The sequence below is a fragment of the Heterodontus francisci genome, chromosome 25 (genome assembly GCF_036365525.1).
Source record: "Heterodontus francisci isolate sHetFra1 chromosome 25, sHetFra1.hap1, whole genome shotgun sequence".
Classification (NCBI taxonomy): domain Eukaryota; kingdom Metazoa; phylum Chordata; class Chondrichthyes; order Heterodontiformes; family Heterodontidae; genus Heterodontus; species Heterodontus francisci.
This window is the reverse complement of record NC_090395.1, coordinates 15,386,473-15,403,329: the sequence shown is the minus strand read 5'-3', so window position 1 is coordinate 15,403,329 and position 16,857 is coordinate 15,386,473. Positions and strand designations below refer to the sequence as shown.

The window sequence follows — 16,857 nt, the reverse complement described above, 5'->3', positions numbered from 1 at the left end:
AGAGGGGGGGGAGGGGGTAGTGTGAGAGAGGGGGGGGAGGGGGTAGTGTGAGAGGGGGGGGAGGGGGTAGTGTGAGAGGGGGGGGAGGGGGGTAGTGTGAGAGAGGGGGGGGGAGGGGGTAGTGTGAGAGAGGGGGGGAGGGGGTAGTGTGAGAGAGGGGGGGGAGGGGGTAGTGTGAGAGAGGGGGGGGAGGGGGGTAGTGTGAGAGAGGGGGGGGAGGGGGTAGTGTGAGAGAGGGGGGGGAGGGGGTAGTGTGAGAGAGGGGGGGAGGGGGTAGGTGAGAGAGGGGGCGGAGGGGGTAGTGTGAGAGAGGGGGCGGAGGGGGTAGTGTGAGAGAGGGGGCGGAGGGGTAGTGTGAGAGAGGGGGGGAGGGGGTAGTGTGAGAGAGGGGGGGGAGGGGGTAGTGTGAGAGAGGGGGGGGAGGGGGTAGTGTGAGAGAGGGGGGGGAGGGGGTAGTGTGAGAGAGGGGGGGGAGGGTGGTAGTGTGAGAGAGGGGGGGGAGGGGGGTAGTGTGAGAGGGGGGGGAGGGGGGTAGTGTGAGAGAGGGGGGGGAGGGGGGTAGTGTGAGAGAGGGGGGGAGGTGGTAGTGAGGGGAGTGAGGGAGGGGAGAGGGGGGAGTGAGGGGAGAGAAGGAGGGGGGAGTGAGGGGAGTGAGGGGAGTGAGGGAGGGGGAGAGAAGGAGGGGGGAGTGAGGGGAGTGAGGGAGGGGGAGAGAAGGAGGGGGGAGTGAGGGAGAGACGTGGGGCGGGGGAGTGAGTGAGAGAGAGGGAGACGTGGGGCGGGGAGAGAGTGAGAGGGGGAATGGTGGTGGGGACGTGAGAGGTGGGGTGGACGGGGGCGGGGGGGGGGTGAAGTGAGAGCGAGATGGAGACATGGGACGAGGAGAGTGAGAGCGAGAGGGGACATGGGGCGGGGGAAGTGAGAGCAAATTAGGGGGGTAATGGGGCGGGGGAGTGAGAGCGAGTGGGGGGGTAATGGGGTGGGGGGCTGTGAGAGCAACAGGGCGACATGGGGCGGGGCAGAGAGAGAGGGGGGGGGGACGGGGCGGGGGGAGAGAGAGCAAGAGGGAGGCATGGGGCGGGGAGAGTGAGAGAGACATGGTGCAGAATGTGTGAGGGGGCGTAATGGGGTGGGGGGAGTGAGGGGGGCGATGGGGTGGGGGAAGTGTGAGAGCGAGAGGGAGACATGGCGCGGAGGGAGCGAGAGAGAGAGATGGGGCGGAGGGTGTGAGAGAGAGAGACGGGATTGGGGAGAGGCAGGGAGAGAGTCATTTATTTACTGCACAGCAGGAGGCGATTCAGCCTATTGAGTTCATGCGGGCTCTCCACAGAGCTGTGCAGTCAGTACCACTCCCTGGCTTGATCCCAGTAGCCCTGCAAGTCAATTTTTCTCTTGAATTCGTTGATCGTCTCCGTTTCCACCCACCCTTGTGGGCAGAGTGTTGCAGGTCATTACCACCTGCAGTGTAAAAAGGTGCTTACTCATATTCCCCCTGCATCTTTTGCACAAAACTTTCAGTCTGTGTTCCCCTAGTCCTAGAGTGGGGAGGTGGGGGGAGGTGAGAGAAAGAGACGGACACAGAGAGGGGGGAGAAAGATCAAGGTCTCTCCTGACAGATGGGCATCTATCCAGAATACTCTGCTTCTACATCAAGTGTGTGGGCAGAGATTGACTACTTATGCAAGCAACAACAATGCCAGGTATGTCACTAAATCAGTGTTCAGTACATTGATGAGAAAGTAAGTCAATAAATTAGATTTCTCATTAAAGCTTCACAAAAATGCACATCTGTTGTTTTGATAGTAAGATAAATTTTTAATTCTTCTGAAATTTGGTCACCTGCCCCTATGTAGGGCAAAATTTGTAATGTGGCCCCCACCATGCAAAAAGGTTGGGCTCCCTGGTGTAGAGGCACAAAGGTATCTAGGGGTACAGATACACAAATTGTTAAAAATAGCAATTCAGGTTACTATAACCATAAAATGTGTGAACAAAGCACTGGGGTTCATTTCTATAAGAATAGAATTGAAAAGCAGGGAAATGATTTTAAACTTGTGTAGACCCTTGGTTAGACAACACTTTGAGTACTGTGCACAGTTTTGTTTTCCTTGTTCCATAACAGCTATAGAAGCACTGCAGTAAGTGCAAGAAAGGCTTACAAGAATTGTACCAGAACTAAGAGTGCAAAGCTCTCTGGAAAGACTGAATCAAAGAGAAGGCTGAGAGGTGATCTGATAAAGGTCTTTACAATTATGAAGGGTTTTAATTGGGTAGACATAGAAAAGATGTTTCCAATTGTGGGAAGTCCAAAGCTAGGTGTTAACTGATAAATTCAACAAGGAATTCAGAAGAAACTTTAGTCAGTGATGAGATGGTGGAATTTGTGACCACAGGGAGCGGTTGAGGCAAATAGCATAAATGCATTTAAGAGGAAGCTGAATAATTGCACAAGGCTGGAAGGAAAAGAAAGATATGTTTATAGGACGCAGACTGGGTGACCGCTTTGCGGAACACCTCCGCTCAGTCCGCAAGCAGGACCCTGAGCTTCTGGTTGCTTGCCATTTCAACACTCCCCCTGCTCTCATGCTCACATCTCTATCCTGGGCTTGCTGCAGTGTTCCACTGAACATCAACGCAAGCTCGAGGAACAGCATCTCATTTACCGATTAGGCACACTACAGCCTGCCGGACTGAACATTGAGTTCAATAATTTCAGAGCATGACGGGCCCCCATTTTACTTTTATTTTTAGTTACTTTTTCTTTTTTACATTTTTAACAATTTTTTTCTTTTGTTTCATTTCAGTGTAGTTTGTTCAGTTTGCTTACCCACTTTTTTTTTTCATGTTTATACTTGCTGTTCAATCTCAGTTCGTTAACACCCTATCTGTACTAATGCTTTGTCTTTCAACACACCATTAACATATTGTTTGCCTTTGCTCCATGACCTCTTGGTCAGCTATGTGGTCTTGTCCAATCTACACCTTCTTTGTTATCTCTTGCCCCACCCCCGGCTCACTTGCTTGTAACCTTTGACATTTCTAATATTTGCTAGTTCCGAAGAAAGGTCACTGACCCGAAACGTTAACTCTGCTTCTCTTTCCACAGATGCTGCCAGACGTGCTGAGTGGTTCCAGCATTTCTTGTTTTTATTTCAGATTTCCAGCGTCCGCAGTATTTTGCTTTTATTTTATATGTTTATAGGATTAGATGAAATAAATAGAGTGGAAGGAGTCTTGTGTAGATCATTAAAACTGGCGTGGACTGAATTCTGTTTGTTTCTTTCCTTTGTAGGTGGACCTGTATGTTTGCCTAATATGTGGACAAGGTAATGAAGAGGAATCGACTTCTACTGTGTGATGGCTGTGATGACAGTTACCACACCTTCTGTTTAATTCCTCCCCTACAAGACGTTCTAAGGGTGATTGGAGATGTCCAAAATGTCTGGCTCAGGTTGGTAACTGGAATCCTACTCTTAGTACCAGTTATACCGAAGTATGAAGACATATTGCTTTTGTTTTTGCATTCAAAGTTTCTCAATTTCCAATGTTTAAACAGATAAGTCTGTACTATTTAAGGATTAATGGCTTTAGGTAGGAGGTGGTGTAGTGGTAATGTCACTGGACTAGTAATCCAGACTCCTAGGCTAATGCACTGGGGACACAGGTTCGAATTCCACCACTGCAGATGGTGAAATTTGAATTCAATGAATAAATCTGGAATTAAAAATACAGGGCGGCACAGTGGCGCAGTGGTTAGCACCGCAGCCTCACAGCTCCAGTGACCCAGGTTCAATTCTGGTACTGCCTGTGTGGAGTTTGCAAGTTCTCCCTGTGTCTGCGTGGGTTTCCTCCCACATGCCAAAGACTTGCAGGTTGATAGGTAAATTGGCCATTATAAATTGCCCTAGTATAGGTAGATGGTAGGGAAATATAGGGACAGGTGGGGATGTGGTAGGAATATGGAATTAGTGTAGGATAGTATAAATGGGTGGTTGATGTTCGGCACAGACTCGGTGGGCCGAAGGGCCTGTTTCAGTGCTGTATCTCTAAATAAATAAAATAAATAGTCTAATGGTGACCATGAAACCACTGTCGATTGTTGTACGATCTGATTCATTAATGTCCTTTAGGAAGGAAATCTGCCGTCCTTATCTGGTCTGGCCATGTGTCTCCGGACCCACAGTAACGTGGCTGACCCTCTGAAATGGCCTAGCAAGCCACTCAGTTGTATCATATTGTTACGAAGTCTAAGAAAAGTACTGAAACCGGACAGCACTGTAGGTGTACCTACACCCCAAGGACTGCAGCGGTTCAAGAAGTAGTTAAGGATAGGCAATAAATGCTGGCCTAGCTAATGATGCCCACATCCATGAAGGATTTAAAAAAAATGATTAAAGGAATAATATCCAGTTAATTCCAAAGTGAAGAAATGTACTCTGTTCACCAGGTATGTTCCATTGTGTTCTGCCCAATGAGTAAAGATTAGGTGGGTACTAGGTAAGGTAGCATTGTGATTGTTACAGGACAAATAATCCAGAGGTCTGGATTAATAATCAGACCCAAGTTCAAATTCCACTATAACAGTTTGTGAAATTAATTCAGTTAATTAAATAAATCTGGAGTAAAAAAGCTAGCATCTGCAAGGGTGGCCTTAAGCTACTGGATTTCCATATAAACCCAGCTGTTTCACTATTGTCCTTTAGGGAAGCCTCCCATTGTTTACTCAGTCTGGCATATAAGTGACTCCAGACACACAACAATGTGGTTAACTCTTAATTGCCCACTGAAATGGCTTAGCAAGCAATTAAATCACTACAAAAAAGTATAATAAAAATAAAACCAGATGGACCCATTTGCCCTCGACCTCTGCATCGGATTTGAGTACAACAAAGACACAACCAGCATAGTAAACCCTACAAAGTCGTTTTTGCATCTGGGAACCTGTGCCACGATTGGGAGAGTTGTTCCATAGACTAGTCATACTTACAGAATTGTACCCATCAGCCAACATCCGAGGCCCATCACCATTCCTGGGTATATTTTTCCACTGGCGGCACAGTGATGGTGGCACAACTGCCCACAGATGTATCTGCCCGAAGCAGTATTGATAGGAGTGAGCACCACGCAGTTCTTGTGGAGACGAAGTCCTGTCCGCTCTGTGTGACACTTAACAGTAAACTTCAAATCTGCTGTATATCTATCTGTGCACTTCGATTTTTTTTTCTGTCATGGGAGGAGATTTTCTGATTTTTCTCCATCCATCTTACTTTGGTTCTGCTTTGTAATTTTTCATGCTTTGTATTTAGCTCTATAGCTCTGTTTTAAATGTACACCATTTTTTGATTTTTCTTGTATTAATTAGATGATGCGATTTCTGGTATCTACTCACTGCAGCCTACCTTGCTCAGATCAGTCTGACTGACTGGCAAATGCCAGCTTTCAGTTTCAAAATGCATTTAATGTCATGGATTCTTTCCAATGACTAATGCAGTCAACACCCATCTGTGCGACCTTTCAAGATCACACAATTTTGAATTCCAAAGCCTATTTCAAACTCAGCATAAAGCCTACGTTACCGACTTAACAGCCATTCTGGGTATAATGATGTAAGTCTTGCTTGTACCAGATGCAGGGTCCAAATTCTAATAGAGTACAGAAACTAATTATGAACTCTTGACTCAGATAGACAATAGTTCTCAGGATCCCAGAGAGAAATTGTGACTGTTGCGCTTTGACTTGCACATCTGGGGGAAAAAGTGATGATCTTCTGGAATCCATACAACTTCCATCACCATTAATCACAAGTCTACCCACCCTTCTGCTTTGACTGGCTGTCTGGTGCTATTTAATGCAAGCTTCTTTTTGCATGATAACTTGCAACTCTGGTGATTTATTTGCTTCCAAATTGCAGCCTGTGACTGCCTGAGATTCAGTTTTGGTGTTGATCCAAGTCGACAGATACAACCACTTGGTGAGAGGCAGGCCTCGGCACTGAACCCATTGGCCAACACTGCATACATCTCAAAAGAAGGCACTATTAGTCAAGAGCTTTTTAAAGGACTCTTTTCAGTACAATATTCTTACCTGGAGGTTGCCAATATGGTTAATTTTTAACAGAATAACATCCCTTTTCATCTGATGTGATCAGATCGTTCACTCCAGCTGAACTGCCCCATAATGGAACTTTCATTTTGCCTGATATCTGTCTGCTCCAGCAGGTTCATCTGCACCCATTACTTGGAAGGAGGTGATGCTTCCTTCCAGAATCTCTGGTAATTTCTTCAGCCATTTCTTCTAAGTGCAGTGCTTGCCAGTGTCTCTTCTCTCAGCAACATTTCATTTTCACCCCCTCCATTCAAAACCATTGTGAACTCCTTTTAAAAGCTCCCTCCACCTCATCATCATCAGTCTTCTCCTTGTGTCTTAAGTTCTGGAATTTGTTGTCACCCAAATCTGTTCCTGTCAGTCCCTGTTGAAATCCCTAGAGTCTAACTTGCATACTGCCCACTTCAGACTTTCTTGGTCAGAGTGAGGTTCTGTCTTTAATACCTTATCACTATTCTTGCTCTTCAGTCTTGTCTGCAGTGTGAGCAACCACATAATCCTCCTCTGTTTCTTTATGACGCTGCCTCCACATTATTCCATATGTCTCAAAACAGCTAGCATGTTGTGTGCATTGGTTTCTGCTTGAATGCTCACAACTCAGTGCTCCAAAGTTCTATTCATTGCTTCTCTGTTCCATACTTGTGTGTTGTCCAAAGTGACGTATCTGCAAGCATGGGGTCAGTTTTCCTATGCATGTTAATAATACCCAGCTTAACCTCTTCCCTGCCAACTTCAACTCTGAGATTGCTACAGAGTTGTTTCAGTGCCTGTCTGAAATCAAGTCATGAATGAGACAGCTACTTGCATTAGCAAGATGAAAGCCATTCTACCTGAATCATATCAGATTCTGTGCTGTAGTCCCTGGTTCGATGCCTTTTTCTGGATGCTCATTAATGCTGATTGCAATAACGAGCAGCCTTTGTGTCCTGCTTGACCCTGAGCTGAGCTTCACACCCTACATTCGTTTCTCTTCAAGATTGCCTACTATCATCTGAAATATTTCCCTGCCTCCATCCCTATCTCACCCCCTTCCTCCCAACACTGCTGAGACATTCCTTCATGCCTTTGTCAACTCCAGACTTTTCCAGTGCACTACTAGTCACCTCCTGAATTTTACATCTACATAATGTTGTACTTGTATGCCAGATTAAGTCGCTGGCTCTTGCTCCTTTCCAGATATTTCAATTCAGTAAGTACTGCTTAGAGCAAGAGAAACACACGTGTCCAACACTGTTTATCAAGATAAGGTGTGATTCTGTGTTTTAAGAATGGATATGCAAAACCATGAAAGATGGAAATCTAAAAAGCAGAAGTTGATCAGTCTGCATCTGAAATACAAGTTAACATTTTAGGTCGACTGGTCAGGTGACAGCTGCTTTAAAAGACTGGCCAGAACACAAGGTGAAGGATTGTAGGTTGATGAGAAGTACCTCTTCCCACACTATTTAATTAAAGGCTGTCCAATCTATCTCCTCTTTGTGGAAGTAGTTAGTGTGTATTTAAATTATTGATCTTAAACCTGTTTGTTTTTCCCTTTTTGTTTCATTCAGTCCTGTAACGGAGCTTTTGACCTGACTTTGCTGCTTCTGATGACCTTGCAGCATTGTTCTTTTATATGTTGATTGAGTCGTGTGGTATTGCAAGAGTATAATAGTAACAGCAGTTAGTCATGTGGGAATGCCATTGAGTTCAGAGTATACTGAACACGTTTAGTTTTGTTCTAGGAATGTAGCAAACCTCAAGAAGCTTTTGGTTTTGAACAAGCCCCCAGGGACTACACACTCCGAGCATTTGGAGAAATGGCAGATGCCTTTAAATCAGACTACTTCAATATGCCAGTACATGTAAGTATGCTTCAGGTTTAGAAAGAATGTTTTTGGAGCTTGATATTCAAATTCTCACAACTTTATTTGCTTTGATCTAGAATACTCAGAAAAAGTTTAACTCCTTAATGGATGTTCTACAGTTCATTGAAGTTTTGTTAATGTTATATTATTGAAAATAAAGCGCGATGGGAATGAGACCACCTGTATTTTGGATTTGATATTAAACTAAGGCCCTGTTTGCCATCTCTGATCCCATGGCATTATTCAATGAGCAGGGTTGTTCCAGTGTCTTGGCAATATTCATCCTGTCACCAGCATCACTAATAAAACAATTATCTGGCCACTTATCGCGCAGGTCCTTGCTGTTACATTTCACGACATTTCTTTAAAATGCCACGAGCAAGTGTAGAAAATAATCAAAAAGGCTAATGGAACGCTTGCCTTTATATCTAGAGGATTGGAGTATAAAGAGACAGAGGTTATGCTGCAGTTGTACAAAACCCTGGTTAGACCCCACTTGGAGTACGGTGAGCAGTTTTGGGTACCACACCTTAGGAAGGATATATTGGCCTTGGAGGGAGTGCAACATAGGTTTACAAGAATGATACCTGGACTACAGGGGTTAAGTTACGAGGAAAGATTACACAAATTAGGCCTATTTTCGCTAGAATTTAGAAGGTTAAGGGGTGATCTGATGGAAGTCTTCAAGATATTAACAGGAAAAGACAGGCTAGATAAAGATAAACTATTTCCACTGGTTGGAGATTCTAAAACTAGGGGGCATAGTCTAAAAATTAGGGCCAGACCGTTCAGGAGAGATGTTTGGAAGCACTTCTTCACGCAAAGGGTGGTAGAGGTTTGGAACACTCTCCCACAAACAGCAGTTGAAGCTAGAAAAGTTGTTAATTTTAAATCTGAGATTTTTTTTTAAGCAAAGATATTAAGGGATATGGGCCAAAGTCAGGTATTTGGAGTTAGGCTGCAGATCAGCCATAATCTCATTGAATGGTGGGACAGGCTCGAGGGGCTGAATGGCCTATTCCTGTTCCTATGTTCCTATGACAGCATAACAGCGACTGCACTTCAAAAATAAATAATTGGCTGTGAAGCATTTTGAGATGTCCTGAGGTTGTGAAAGATGCTTTATTAAATGCAAGCTGCACTTTTATCCTGAACTGTCTGTGTCCCGTGTGAAGTAGATTTGGGCTTTCTCATCCCAGATCGTAAAGAGTGTTGAGGAAAAAGGACTTGCCAGTGATGCATTGAGCTTTCCTGAGGTTGCAACCGAACTGGGAGGGCTATTACTCTGCATCTAACCTGTATTCTACCCAACTTGGAAGTGCTGGATGTTAACAAAATTGGGTGCCTAAACAAAAGATGTTCCATTTTACAGCTTTATCAGTACAAAAGTTCACTAGGGGAAAATAAAATAAACTAAAAGCGATTTGTTAAATTTAAGTAAATTAATCGGTACAGTCATTTTGCCTTTGTGATTAAGACAGCAGATGCATTCTAATGCAAAGAATTCTCCATGGATTCATTTCAGTTTTGATTAGTTATTTTCTTCTCCCCTTGACTCCCCATTCCCAAATGTACATAATGTGCAAAAATACAGATGGTTCCAACGGAGCTGGTGGAAAAGGAGTTCTGGCGCTTGGTTAGTACCATTGAAGAAGATGTTACAGTGGAATATGGTGCCGACATTGCCTCCAAAGAATTTGGTAGTGGATTCCCCATCAAAAATGGCAAAATTAAACTGCGACCTGATGAACAGGTAAGGCTGCTAGATTAAATATGTAAAATTGGTGTCTGGGAAAATCCATTCTGGTCCTTAAATGCCACGAATGTTTGTCTGGAATTTTTGCAGGGTTTCCCATAACGTTAGCAGAACCCGATGAGAAATGGCAAAAACGGCTGCTTGCACTATTTTTCCAGGGGGTTCTGCCCAAGTTATAGCAGGAAATCATGTAAAAAATCTACACCAATGTTTTCAGTAATTTTCCTGCTTTGCTATGTTCCCTTGTACTAAGCCTTTCAAAGATTATTGAGGTCAAACTGTGAATAACCAGACTGGCTATAGACACCAGCAGACTTTGGAACTGCATTCGTCCCTTGTTGAATCAGCTGATCTGCAATAGTAAGAGGTGCTATAATTGCTGTAGACACCCATAGATCTCAGAAGATAATTGGCCAGGATTCAGAGTTCTGATCACTGTTCAGTTGTCCCAGCTAGAAGTGTGACTGACAGTGGTAGAAGCAGGCTCCAGAACTTACTCTTTTCTCTCTCCGCCCGCCCCCCACCTACTGAACAGTGTGCATCAGTTCACATAACTAGCTAACTTGCTCTTTAAGTCATGTGAATAAAGACTTGGTTGAAGTACTGGCGTGTGCTAGTGGAAGGAGATCTTCCTTAGGAGGGCAGGAGCGAAATTTGGAGAATGAGAGTGTTGGTGAAAATGGCTACTTTAGAAACTCATTCTGGTATTGATTTTATTTAGTATGGTGCAATGTTTTACACTTTAAAAAAAAAAGGAACTTATGCTGCAGTTTCTAAATTGCATATTTCAGTGCTATCGGGTACCAAGGTTTATTACCACTAATAGATCTAAGTAATTGTATTCTTTGAAAAATCTGGCTGGATTTGCAAAGTAAATGAAGTGTGGAAATAGCATGCAGTAATGTTGATTTAATTTCTGCCACACTGTTAAAAGGTGAATGTGGCAGTTTTCATCATTTTTTTTCTGCCAGCCCACAAATTACCAGATGTGTTAAATTTAATTCTTAACATGCCACGCTGGGATTTGAACTAGTCAACTCCAAAGATAAATTCAGTACCACAATCACTAGGGTACAGTATTCTAGTGCAAGAAAGTAATTTCTCATGCACTTGACACAAGTTGAAGAACATTAATAGTAGAGCACTACATGTGGCTGAACATTCCAGAAACTGTTAATTATTAAGGCAATGCAGTAAATGTTTACTATCTACATTGAGTGAAAACTAACGAGGGGAAAATATGGTACCAGCTACAGTGGTGGAAACTAACCCTTAACTTGAAGAGCAAAATATCCCTGGTAAAGTACATTGTTTAGAAAATGACCAAGTCTGAGAAAATTATCTCCCTCAGGCTGAATTAAAAGAAAATTCTTGAATTTGGATCACATTCTTGGCTCAGTGCCAGAGGCTAGCCAGCACTTTTTAAACAGCTGTGCTTATACAAGTCCCACACCAAGTACTATGGAGCATATTGCACCTCTCTACCTATCTAAATAAGGTAGTGAGTTATTAAAAACCCATTGGCACAACAAAAACCCATCAAGCACTGACAGCAGATGAGCACAGCAGTACGCATTAATACCAGTGCCACTTCCTGGATACACTCTCCAACTGTTTAATAAAGCTTGCTGTTTACTACAATGTACCATACATAGATTGCCACAAATGTAATACGGTAATATGTAACTAAAGAACAATTTCAGTTTTATAAGAAAATTAAGATTGTGCTTGAGATTTAATCTTGGCTGCACACTTGCCTCCGAGTTAGAAGGTTTTGGGTTCAATCTCACTCCAGAGACTTGAGCAGCTAATCTGGACTGATGCTGTCAGAGATACTTTCTTTTAGATGGGATATTAAACAGAGACCATCTTAGCTGTAAGTAAAAGATCCCAGAGTATGATTATCACAGGGGAGTTGTCCTGGTGTTCTGGCAAGAAGTTATCCCTCAATGAACACCACTAAAACATAGCATGTTTGTGGGACCTTGTATGCAAATTGGCTGCCACTTGCTTTAAAATAATAATTGACTGGAGCACTTTGTAACATCCTGAGGATGTGAATAGCACAAAATAAATGCAGGTTACATAGAATATACAGAACAGGCATTTAGCCCAACTAGCCTGTGGTGTTCATAACCAAACGAGTGTTCCATTGCATCGGCCTCATCTTAGCATTTTGCTGTATCATTCCATTCCCCTTTTTTCTCATGTACTTGTCCAGTTTCTTCTGTCAGCATCTAAGCTATTTTGCCATTCTAACCATGGAGTAAAGAAATTTCTCCTTATTTTCCTATTGGATTTCTTTGGGTCATATGTTACTTAGTTTTGGGTTCTCCCACAAGTAGAAACATTCTTTCCACATCTACCCTGTCCAACCCAGTTATTAATTCAAAGACCTCTATCAGGTCACCTAAGGTTTTTTCCCTGAGGTTAAGAGCCCCAACCTGTTCATCTTTCCTAAGAGCTCTAATCTCTCAGTCTGGTACCATTCTTGTAAATCTTTTTTTTACTTTCTCCAGTGTTTCTACATCCTATTTTTATGGAGCCCAGGACAGTGCACAGTACTTCTTAAGTGCAGCTTGAGCAGGTCCCTACACAAGTAACATAACCACTTCTTTTGAATTCTATTCCCCTAGAAATAAATCCCAATGCTATATCATTTTTAATTGCTTTGCTGATCTTTTTAATTTGTTCACCTGTATTTCTAGTTTGCTTTCCTCTTCAGTTCCTTATTTTCTAAGGTGTTAATGATGTTTCTACTTTTTCCACCAAAGTGCATCACCTTACATTTAAAGTTCATTTGCCACCTAGTTGCCCAATCTGCAAGTTTTCAAATGTCATCTTGTATTATGTTGCATTCTTTCTCCATGTTAGCTGTAATACCCAGTTTAGAATCATCTGCAAATTTAGTTACTTGTTCCCAAGTCTGAATTATTAATGTAAACAGCGGTCCCAGAACTGATCCTTGTGTAACACCACTTTCTACCTTCCTCTAATTATAAATAACTATTCTTCACTCTGCTTTCCTTTTTTTAGCCAGTTTGTATCCAGCTATTTGTCCCCCTGACTCCACATACAATTATCTGAACCATTATCATCAGCCTACCTTCTCAAAGGCTTTTTGAACATCCAAGTATATGAAATGCAATGCATCACCCTGTCTACTCTTTCCACTACCTCTTCAAAGAATTCCAGCAAATTCTTTATTTTTGTCTGTGTCTCCCTCCAATCCCCCTTTGATGTCAGAAAATCGGATGTACTGAATTAAGTCCAGCAAGGGTCACTGGTGAACGTGAAGCAAGGCTGACTCCAAGTATAAAAGGAATTAGAAAAATTAAAGAGGGCTGTTAATGTGCACAACTCATTGAAGACTATGAAATGTAAAATGGTACAGATGAGGTGAACCTGGAATATTACTATAAGGACATAAATGAAAATGAGTGAAAGGTGAATTTAAAGTATTAGCCATAACTTTGGTTAGTTTTGAAACAATCTGCCTGGCAGGATAGTAGTGACAAAACAATCACTGTTTGGAAGATAGTTAACATGGGAGAGTTGGAGAACTAGAAGCATAGACTTCGGTGCGCAGTAGGGTTGTTTTCTGGTTTACTGTAAAATTCCAGTAAATATTGCATACCATTTAGAGTTTGTATGTTACAGAAAAAGGCAGGTATTGTATATGTGCAACAGAATTTTTTTTCTGAGAATCCTTCATATTTTAGCATGTACTAATCTTAATATACAATTTGCAGTGTAACTTGATTCTATTTTACGTGTTGGCTGCTGAAATTTGGAATGACATCAGTTGAAGGTTGTTAAAGGATTTGATCATTGGATTAGGAACTGTGGCAACCATAAAAGAACCAAAAGGCTTGGAAACATAAGAACTAGGAGCAGGAGTAGGCAATTCAGCCCCTCGAGCCTGCTCTGCCATTTAATACGATCATGGCTCATCTCATCTTGGCTCAACACCACTTTCCTGTCCGTTCTCCATAACCCTTCAACCCAATACTAATTAAAAATCTGTCTATCTCCTCCTCAAATTTACTCAATGTCCCGGCATCCACTGCACTCTGGGGTAGTGAATTCCACAGACTCACGACCCTTTGAGAGAAGTAATTTCTCGTCATCTCTGTTTTAAATCTGCTGCCCTTATCCTAAAACTAAGACCTCTCATTCTAGATTGCCCCACGGAAGGAAACATCCTGTCTATGTCTACTTTGTCAATTCCCTTAATCATCTTGTATACCTCAATTAGATTAGAACCAGTGTGTAAAGGTCTTCAGAGGACCTGAGTTCTAAATGACAACATCCAGGAGCTGTGAGTGATGGTAGCTGTTTTCACACTAGTGTGGTGAGCTGTTTAACTGGAGAGCTGACCTATGTGAGCCCTACGAGCATAATTAAACAGTATTAGAAAAGTATAAGTAAAAGCAAAATGCTGCAAAGTGGAAAATGCTAGAAATCCTTGGTATGTCGGTCAGCTGTAAACCCTTCCTCGAAATTCATTTTATAAGTGTATTTGGGTGATTTCAGCCCACAATTGGACGTGGAAGTATTAAGAAAGGTGAATGACATTTTTAAGAACAAATCATGCTATCTGGTCTGGCTTACAAGCCAGGCTAGTCCATTTTTTGTATGGAGGACTCTCAATACCCGTTGAAATGACTTGAGCAACAATACGGTAATCCAATTACAGAAAATTTAGAAATAAAATCATTTACGTCTATCGGCAGTAGCCCTGACCATCTCAGCCCTGACTATTTTCCAGTCATTCTGACTAATGTCTGGATGTTGGTGCCCGAGTTCGGAGAGCTGTCCCACAGATTAGTTGAGCAACAGCTTGACCAAGATATGACCGAGTATGAGTATCTTCCAACATCCTAGGCTCCTTCTTTACTATCCCTGGGTAAGTTCTGTTCTAAAATGTTGAATATCAGTGGAGGAAGTATGAGGAAAGCAAGAGCATGGAATATGTTCTTGGTGGACTTCATTGTTTGCCACCAAGAGTGACTTGATAGCGCTATTGCTCATCAAGCCTGAAGGATGTGGTTATTGTATTGGGCCTGCAGCAGTTGACAAGGGAAGCAACCAACTTCGCTCAGTTCGCAAGCATGACCCTGACCTTCTGGTTGCTTTTCAATTCATCGCCCTGTTCTCATGTCCACATTTCTATCCTTGGCCTGCTGTAGTGTTCCAGTGAACATCAATGCAAGCTCGAGGAACAGCACCTCATCTTCCGATTATGGACTCTTCAGCCTTCCGGACTCAACATTGGGTTCAACAATTTTAGAGCATGACTGGTCTTTTTTTATTATTTTATTTTATTTTTTTTTAACCATGTGCCCGCCTTAAACTTGTTTTTTCATGTTTGTGCTTTTGGACAGAGCTGTTCATTATTCTGCCATTTGTCTTTCACCACAACCATTTGCACTGCCTTTGCCTTTGTCCCATGACAACTTTGTCATTTAATCTCTCCTGCCCTCTGCCCTATTTGTTCTTTCCCGCACCCCACCCCCCCCCCCCCGCAACTTGCAAAGGCGAGAAATCTAATGGGTTTTAAGCCAGTTCTGATGTAAACTCTGCTTCTGTCTCCACAGATGCTGCCAGACCTGCTGAGTATTTCCAGCACTTTGTTTTTATTTCAGATTTCCAGCATCTGCAGTATTTTACTTTGATTTAAGCAGTCAACTTGGCTTGGTCCTCACTAACCCTAACTGTTACAGACAATTTGATAGGAGTAACCACTGCATTGTCCTTGTGAAGACAAATTCTCATCTCCACAGAGAAGATACTGTGTATCCATGAGGCAATATGGGCTGTCGGCAGCAGAATTATATATCGGCACAATCTGTAGCATCATGGCTCAGCACATTCCCCAGTCCTTGATCACCACGAAGACAAGAAACCAAAGCTGGTACTACAATGTGAAATGTAGAAGGACATGTCGGGAGTCGAACCAGACATACCTTGAAATGAGATACCGACCTGGTAAAAGCAGAAGAGTATAGACAAGTGATCCCACAACCAACAAATCAGAACAAAACTCTTGCCCAATATATCCATCCAAGAATGAGTTTGGACAACCAGGCAACTAACAGGAGACAGAAGCTCCGTGAACATCCCCATCCTAGAGCCCAGTGCATGAGTGCAAGAGCACAGGGTACATATTTGCATAGATCTTTGGACAGAAGTGCTGAATGAATGATGATACTTGCCTTCCCTCTGTTCCCACCATCATAGATGCTGTTGTGTAGCCAATTTGGTTCACTTCCCATTGCATTTAAGAAGCAGCTGAATGCATTAGGCACTGATACAACTAAGATCCTAACTATGAGGTTAATACCTGAAGGCTAGCTACTTCCCTTGCCAAACTCTTGCAATACAGCTAGAACATCGGCATTTACCTGACAATGTGGAAGATTGTCCAGGTATATTCTATCCATAGAAAACAGGACAAATGTAATTTGATCAATTACTGCCCTATCAGCCTCCTGTCAATCATGAGTAAAATGATCGGGGTCATGACTGATGCCATCAAGCACCATCTACTCACCGCCAGCCTGCTCACCACTCAACTTGGGTTCTGCTAGAACCACTCCGCTCCAGATCTCATTACAACCTTGATCCAGACATAAACGCAGCAACTAAGTTCCAGAGAAGAGGATTGATTAACATAGTTGTAATCGCCCTAGGCTTGTATTCTTTTGAGTATACAAGATTAAAGAGTGATCTAATTGAGGTGTTTTAAGATGATTAAAGGATTTGATTAGGTAGATAGAAAAACTGTTTCCTCTGATGAGGGTGTCCAGGACAAGGAGAAATAATAAAATTAGAGCAAATGTGAAGTATTACATATGGTGGAACAAATATGGGACATAAATATACAATCAGTAAAATTCAGTCAGCATGTGGAAACTTGTTGAGAGGTCTTTGGGCTTGAACCCACAACCTTCTAACTTGGAGATGGAAGGGGTTATTAATAGATTCTTGTATTACTGATTTCAATCTAAATACCATAATCATACCACAACAAAAGAGGACAGAAAAAACTCCACTGTTGAGCATAAAGGGGCTGGATGAACTATGAGGGGATATTGAAGAAACTTAAGCTTCGCAGCCTTGAAAGAAGTTGGCAAAAGGGGACTG

At 42.7% G+C, this 16,857-nt stretch overlaps 2 protein-coding genes across 2 annotated transcripts in view; both read left to right on the top strand.

Annotated features, from left to right (window-relative positions):
• LOC137383758 (uncharacterized) overlaps window positions 1–2,327 on the top strand; it is an 89,222-nt gene extending 86,895 nt beyond the window's left edge. The window contains exon 2 of the mRNA XM_068056908.1: window positions 2,123–2,327. Within this exon, the coding sequence (XP_067913009.1) occupies window positions 2,123–2,327 (205 nt within the window). The remainder of the gene's footprint in view (window positions 1–2,122) is intronic.
• A 145-nt stretch (window positions 2,328–2,472) lies between these two features.
• kdm5ba (lysine demethylase 5Ba) overlaps window positions 2,473–16,857 on the top strand; it is a 206,015-nt gene continuing 191,630 nt past the window's right edge. Inside the window, 6 exon segments of the mRNA XM_068056906.1 lie at window positions 2,473–2,550; window positions 3,293–3,340; window positions 3,342–3,411; window positions 3,414–3,451; window positions 7,830–7,949; window positions 9,547–9,705. Of these exon segments, the coding sequence (XP_067913007.1) occupies window positions 2,473–2,550; window positions 3,293–3,340; window positions 3,342–3,411; window positions 3,414–3,451; window positions 7,830–7,949; window positions 9,547–9,705 (513 nt within the window).